Source organism: Sinocyclocheilus rhinocerous, unplaced genomic scaffold (genome assembly GCF_001515625.1).
Source record: "Sinocyclocheilus rhinocerous isolate Xijiao unplaced genomic scaffold, SAMN03320098_v1.1 scaffold604, whole genome shotgun sequence".
NCBI classification, from domain to species: Eukaryota; Metazoa; Chordata; class Actinopteri; order Cypriniformes; family Cyprinidae; genus Sinocyclocheilus; species Sinocyclocheilus rhinocerous.
In genome coordinates this window covers 159,100-166,685 of record NW_015658518.1, presented here as the reverse complement: position 1 = coordinate 166,685, position 7,586 = coordinate 159,100, and the positions used below count along the sequence as shown (strand labels likewise).

Here is a 7,586-nt window from a genome sequence, read left to right as displayed (position 1 = left end):
ATGACGACTTCGAAACTCCTGAAGTGTTTCCACTTTTGTGTGCCGTATGCATCAGACGTTCAGCCAATGATCCGTGGGCGTGACGTCTGAGGCTGAGACTAGTAGATGAGTGCTTGCACTGCTTGCCCTGGTTTCACAGTCCTTGATCTTTAAGAGTCCCGCAGCAGCCTTACTAATAAAATCATCACTTTCAACTGAAAAGCAGGCAGGTAACAGTCTGATTCACTGAAGTCTCAGGGTCTCTTTTTCTTCTGTCTATTATCACCCGCCATTATATCTTCTCATATTGTGATAGAGGAGAATATTGTCGAAACTAGAACATCGAAAAGCCTTGTCTGTTTTGCCTAGCTGCAAATTCTTGCCCTGGTGCTACTGGTGATAGAAAACAATGGATCGGAGCTTTCAAAAGCATCCAAAGGTGGCTTTTGTGTAACGTGTGCTCTGGCCATTTCCACAGACACTAATGTACGTCAGTCCACATGAACAGCAGCTGTTGCAGTCCATTTCAAGCTATAGCTACAGACCGAAACGTATATGGTGGATGGTTTATCTGTTTGGCCTGGCCTGCTCTGCAATTGCTGAATTTTTTTAATCTTCAGCCTCTACAAATCTGTTATAATGGATAGGCAGGTGAGCCTTACCAGGACGGAAATGTTCTCTTTCGTCAACCCTTGGATTCGGTACTTCCTGTTCTTCTTTAGCTTTTTATTCTGGGTAAGTGAGGCCTCTGACACCAGCTCCAAATGTTGTTTTGCTGAGGGAGAGGACATTTCCAGGCTGCAGAGCATAAGCTCTTTGGCCAGCTTTGAAATGAATAAAACATCAGGGGGTATAATTTAGTCTTTTCAACAGACTCGCTGTTGCAATTGTTCTGCAACCGTGATGTTTTCAACACAACATGACTCAATTCGGAGCACTCTATTTGCATACAATTGCAAGGAATTTTATAGCTATGAAAAAGAGTAAAAATACCACTCTCCAGCATTTAATCGTGGAATATAATGCTGCGGAAGGCTTGAATCCCCCAAAGAAACATGCAATCAAAACAAAAGCATCTGTTCTCATGTTCTTCTTCTGTTCGTAGTGTTTGTGTTGTGTTTTATCAGTGCATTGACTGTGATAGAGTCTGCACAGATCTGCCATTCAGAATCAAGTGAATTATGCTTTTGTTCAAGACTCTCAAGCTTCCTGTAAACTTCCCATTGGATTTAAAATGTTCTGTACAGGATGAAAACACAACATTTCAAAATGCATCTTGAATAGACAAAAAAAAAAAACTCTCCAACTCTCAATTCTGACCAAGACATCTACCTAAAACTGAATAATTGTATTATATATTGGCCCCTGCTGGCCAAGTTTGTTTGCTTGTTTTTTTATTTCATTATTTTTAACTTATTTGTCATTTATTCTTAGTAAAATTTAAATATAGATATATTTTATTTTTAAGAAAACATTAACATTTATATTTATTTCCTTATCTTTATTGATTTGGGGGTCAGTAGGATTTTTTTTAATAAATTAATATACTTTTATTCAGTAAGTAAAAAATTGCATAACATTTTTGTGACAGTAGAGACATAAAAAGTTTAAAAACTACATTTTGTGACTATCAGTTTATCAAAGAATCTGGAAAAATGCATAATGGTTTTCACAAACATTAAGCAACATAATTGTTTTCAACTGATAAAAAATAAGAAATGTGTTTTGAGCAACAAATCAGCATATTAGAATGATTTCTGAAGCATTATGTGACACTGAAAAGAAGACTGATGCTGAAAATTCAGCTTTGGAATCATCACAGGAATAAATTATACTTTAAAATTATTTATTACAATTTTAAATTGTATTGTAAAAAAAAAATAATGTGTATATATATATATATATACAGTATATATATTATATACACACACACAGTCATGTGAAAAAGTTAGGACACCCTATTGAATTCCATGGTTTTCCATATCAGGACATAAAAAAAAATGATCTGGTCCTTGGCAGGTCTTAAAATTTGGAAAATAAAACAGGGTGATATGGTGCAGGGTGATGAACAACAACACATTACATATTGCACCATGTCATTATATATTTTACAAAAATAAAGCCAAAATGGAAAAGCCATGTGTGACAATGTTAGGACACCCTTCCTGTTAACATAGGAATTAAGAGGGTAAGTAGCCGTCAGGCTCTGCTAATCAAATGCCTATGTTTAACTGATCATCAGCAAGTGTGAGCACCTCCATAAAAACAGATGTTTTGGCAGTTTGCTGATCTGGAGCATTCAGGTGTGTGTTAACACAATGCCAAGGAGGTAAGACATCAGCATTGATCTTAGAGAAGCAATTGTTGCTGCAATCAACCTGGGAAGAGTAATATGGCAATTTCCAAACAATTTGAAGTTCATCATTCTACAGTGAGGAAGTTTATTCACAAGTGGAAGACATTTCTAAACAGATACCAATCCTCCCAGGAGTGGACGTCCCAGCAAATTAACCCCAAGATCAGACCGTGTAACACTCAGAGAAATGGCAGACAATCCAAGAACTACACCACAGACTCTACAGGCTTCATGTTAACATGTTAATTGATAAAGTTCATAACAGTACAATTAGAAAAATATGGGACAAGTATGGCATGTTTGGAAGGCTTGCCAGAAGAAAGCCTCTTCAATCTAAAAAAACATGGCAGCACAGTTTAGGCTTGCAAAGTTGCATCTGAACAAACCGTAAGACATCTAGAATAATGTCCTTTGAACAGACGAGACAAAAGTGGAGATGTTTGGCCATAATGCACAGTGCCACGTTTGGTGAAAACCTAAAGAGCATATCAGTGCAAACGCCTCATAGCAAAAGTCACACATGCTGGTGGAGGACTGATGTTTTTGGGCTTGTTTTGTAGTCACAGGACCTGGGCACCTCACAGTCATTGAGTCTGTATACTCCTCTATATACAAAAGTATTCTAGAGTCAAATGTGAGGCCATCCGTCTGACAGCTAAAGCTTGGCAAAGATTGGGTCATACAACAGGACAATGATCTCGAGCACACCAACAAATCTACAACAGAACGGCTGAAAAGAAGAGAATCAAGGTGTTTTTTCGACACCCCAAGCAAAGTCCAGACCTCATCCTGAATGAAATGCTGTGGTGAGAGATGTGCATAAACAAATGCCCACAAACCTCAATAAACTGGAGCAATGTTACAAAGAAGAGTGGGCCAAAATTCCTCCAGAACGATGCGAGAGACTGGAAATATCATACAGAAAATTATTACTTCAAGTTATTGATGCTAAAAGTGGATCCACAGGCAATTGAATCATAGGGTTGAGCCTGGTCAGTACCTGGATGGGAGACCTCCTGGGAAAACAAGGTTGCTGTTGGAAGAGGTGTTAGTGAGGCCAGAAGGGGGTGCTCACGCTTTGGTCTGTGTGGGTCCTAACGCCCTAGTATAGTGATGGGGACACTATACTGTCAAAAAGCACTGTCCTTCAGATGAGACGTTAAACCGAGGTCCTGACTCTCTGTGGTCATTAAAAATCCCATGGCACTCCTCGTAAAGAGTAGGGGTGTAACCCCGGTGTCCTGGCCAAATTCCCTCCACTGGCCCTTGTCAATCACGGCCTCCTAATAATTATTTGTACGTGCATACAGACGGCGGGTGTTGAAGCTCTTTTATTTGCCGTCAAACGGTTGAGCACTGCCGTGTGTGTATCCTGTCGCAAAATGCTGCGAAAAGTCCTACACGACGGTAATAATGTGATTAAGGTGTTTACATGTCTATTCTGCACTTTAGTAATGTGACTAAAATAGGAATACTCCACATCTTAATTCGATTTCTGTTTACTTCGATTATGACTTTAGCCGGATTAAGATAATCAAAAATCTCTGTTTAAATGGTAGATTCTTAATCAGAGTATTGTCTTAATCGTATTCAAATCGGAGTATTGTTGTCCATGTAAACGTACTGACTATTAAACAAACCAAAAACTAAACCTTTCTGAAAAATATTTGATTCAACATTAAAATAAATGGAAATGGAATAAAAGCCACACACTGTGTCTTTCTCATTTTAAACACTGCTGAATTTTGTCACATTACCAGCAGTTGCCGTCACTCAAATCGCCAACTCTGGTTGAAAATAAATGATCTGCGGAATGTGATTGCCATTAATTGTCTTTTGTGAGTGAGTGTTGTGCTGGAAACTTTTTCTTTTGTGTTCACATGAACAGCCCTGCCAAATCACACTCTTTCACACTAAACCAATGTTTGTGCACAACAGATAGACCTTTGGGCCGAGTGTGACGGCATAATCCATTAGTCTATTGTTCCAGCCGCACTGGCTTGCTGGGTTTTTCAGAAAAGCACAAAACCACGTATATGGAGTGGCTGTTTCTCCACTGCACCAAAAAAAGCCTCTGAATGGCTCTTTAACCTGATTCCTTGTATTTCATATGCAAGCTAAGTACATAGATGCTCTCAAAGTATTGTCATCGATCCTTAAGGAGTGAGATGATAGGATTCAACTGCTTTTATAAACTCTGGTGGAAGACTCTTCAGCTGCATAATGGAACTGCAGTGGCACTCAGACACACAAAACCCTTATACTGTACCACATGGTCACTGCAGCAATATTACCAGCACTGCCAACAGGGTCTCAGGACCAGGCTATTGCTCAGAGACTCTTACCCTTTAGCTCTGGGAATGCAGCCTTTGATTAAAATAATAATAATAACCAGTAATAATATATTTATATGGAGAAACCAATGTATTTCAAAAATAAATTCAAATAATCCAATATAAAACCACTTTAAATGTCTGAATGTGATTTCATTATATAAAACAATATCAAGTCAAGTGTCATCTGAAAACAAATCACTCTAGAGCTTTTCCCAGAACAAACTTCATATTTCTGAGCTATGGTTTCAATAGCTTATAAGCAACTGGTGCAAGAATGTGTGTGTGTGTGTGTGTGTGTGTGTGTGTATATATATATATATATACACACACAAACATACAGAAATTATATATTCACTTTTTCTTTTATATATTTTGCTATTTTTATTTTATTTATGTACAATAATATTAATTATATTGTTTCGTTTTTGCATAAATATATCTGTTACGCTGAATGTCCATGTAACATCAACATGATCATTTTATTTTCACATTTTGAAACATTAGAGTAGACACTATAGTAGGCATTTAATATGCAAACGTATATAAAATCACTTTTGTACATTTTGATGTGGACACCAAAATGCAAAGACTTATAAATACACACACACGCCATCCCATTTTGTGTTTTGAGGACGATCGATGTGCATTTGATTATTTCATGTAATTTGTTTATTTATGTTTATTTATCCATTTTTAGGTGTTTTCTCTTCTTATTGTAGCTATTGGAGTATATGCCAAAGTTCAGAAAGCAACAGGTATGTGAAGTGTTGTGTGTTCCTCACCTCTGAATAAACTGCAGATGTGTGTGGATCAGTCGAGAGGTTAGCAGTGTTTCTGGGTTTTTTCCACAGACGCAGTGCGTGACACATTCTTCATTGATCCTGCTGTGTTTCTCATTGTGGTCGGGGTGGTCATGTTCTTCATCACCTTCTGCGGATGCATCGGAGCTCTGCGAGAAAATATACGGCTCCTCAGAATTGTGAGTATTAATGCACATACTTCACATTTTTATTCAAAGTGACTTACAAATTAAGATTACACTTTACCTATATAGGGAAGACTAGCACTAGTTGTCACATCAGGGTTATTAAAGCTGTAAACTAAAACTATTTAAAACAAATTGTTAATTCAAATAAATTAGAAATACAATAACATATAAATATTAGATGAAAATCTAAAATTTTTGAAATGCAATTAACTAAAATTTGCTTAATTTTATGCACTAAAATTAGACTGGAAATAAATCAAAAATAAAACTTAGCTAAAATGAAAAAGAAAAAAAAACTAAAAAGTACTATTAAAAAACCTAATAAAATAACAACAGCACAAAAATTACTAAAACAAATTATAAATCTAAATTATAAAAATAAAAGCTAATTATTAATTAAATATCAGTAGCCATGTCTTTAAAGTGTAAACTACATAGTGAAAAATTCACTGGCGTACTAACTTTGACATTGACACAAATTGTTAATTCAAATAAATTAGAAATACAATAACATATAAATATTAGATGAAAATCTAAAATTTTTGAAATGCAATTAACTAAAATTTGCTTAATTTTATGCACTAAAATTAGACTGGAAATAAATCAAAAATAAAACTTAGCTAAAATGAAAAAGAAAAAAAAACTAAAAAGTACTATTAAAAAACCTAATAAAATAACAACAGCACAAAAATTACTAAAACAAATTATAAATCTAAATTATAAAAATAAAAGCTAATTATTAATTAAATATCAGTAGCCATGTCTTTAAAGTGTAAAATAGTGTAAAATAGTGAAAAATTCACTGGCGTACTAACTTTGACATTGACAACTAGCCCCGGTCTTCCCAACACATCTGTTATCATCAGTTAATTTGATCACTTATTTAAATAGCATTAAATAGCAGTTAAGGACAATTATCACTTCCTTGGTTTTCTTTCCTGCTCCTTTCTAGTTCTCATTTAGTCTTACCCTGGTCTTTCTAACCCAAATGGTCATTGCAATCCTGGGCTTCTTCTACTCTGACCAGGTGGGCTTTCACTTGAAATTTTAGTGTATAAACTAGACGGGTTTTCTGCAGCACTGATACAGGATACGGGCTATCATATGAAACATATTTCATTATTATGACTTTCACACACTGCAGGTTGGTTAAAGATGAATTGAAACATTAGGCTATGGCTTGGTTAACCTCTTTTAGCAGTCATCTGTCAGTCTCTAAGTCCATCTCATGGGATAGCAAGTCAATTTAAAAGCAATCCACCATTCAGTTCCATTGTTCATCTTATCCTTAGAATGATTCCCGCTATTCCCAATTCCCGCTATAGAGTTTCCTATCGTTCTACCTTATCCTAAGTTCTAAAGTTCTACAGTCCAGGAGAAGGTCCCATCGAGTGTATTACATCACACCATACTTCACCGTCAGAGCGCAGTGCACACGGTTAAACAGGGCAGTTTAACGACGTCGCTTCAAGCATCGTCGCTGCTTAATGATTAAAGAGCTTTGCCACATCAAAGTGGAACCAACTGTTCTGTTTCAACGGAGGCTTTCTAGGAGGCTTCCTGTTAATGACATTCAGAGATGCTTGAACATGCCAGCGTTAGAGGAACTGACAGGGGAGAAGCAGAGAGCTCAGGAGGGCCCCAAGAGTTAATTACCACACTAAAGCATATGCTATTAGAGCCGCCATGGTGAATTAGCGCTGTCGACCTGTCTCCCGTAGCACAATTACATATGCATATACAACCCAGATGGAAGTGTTTGATTTTTAGGTATGTATGGAAATATACTTGGTGGCTAGACTGTATGAAGTGTCATATTCACAGACACGCGATGCTCTGGAGAAATTCGTGAAAAGGGCTATTGTGCACTATCGAGATGACCTGGACCTTCACAACCTAATGGACTACATCCAAAATGAGGCATGGG

At 36.7% G+C, this 7,586-nt stretch overlaps 1 protein-coding gene across 1 annotated transcript in view; it reads left to right on the top strand.

The window, feature by feature from the left end:
- Window positions 1–421: 421 nt before the first annotated feature.
- LOC107722481 (tetraspanin-33-like) overlaps window positions 422–7,586 on the top strand; it is a 13,251-nt gene continuing 6,086 nt past the window's right edge. The window contains exons 1-5 of the mRNA XM_016530838.1: window positions 422–714; window positions 5,369–5,426; window positions 5,523–5,650; window positions 6,612–6,686; window positions 7,484–7,579. Coding sequence (XP_016386324.1) covers window positions 619–714; window positions 5,369–5,426; window positions 5,523–5,650; window positions 6,612–6,686; window positions 7,484–7,579 — 453 coding nt within the window. The 5' untranslated portion in view covers window positions 422–618. The remainder of the gene's footprint in view (window positions 715–5,368; window positions 5,427–5,522; window positions 5,651–6,611; window positions 6,687–7,483; window positions 7,580–7,586) is intronic.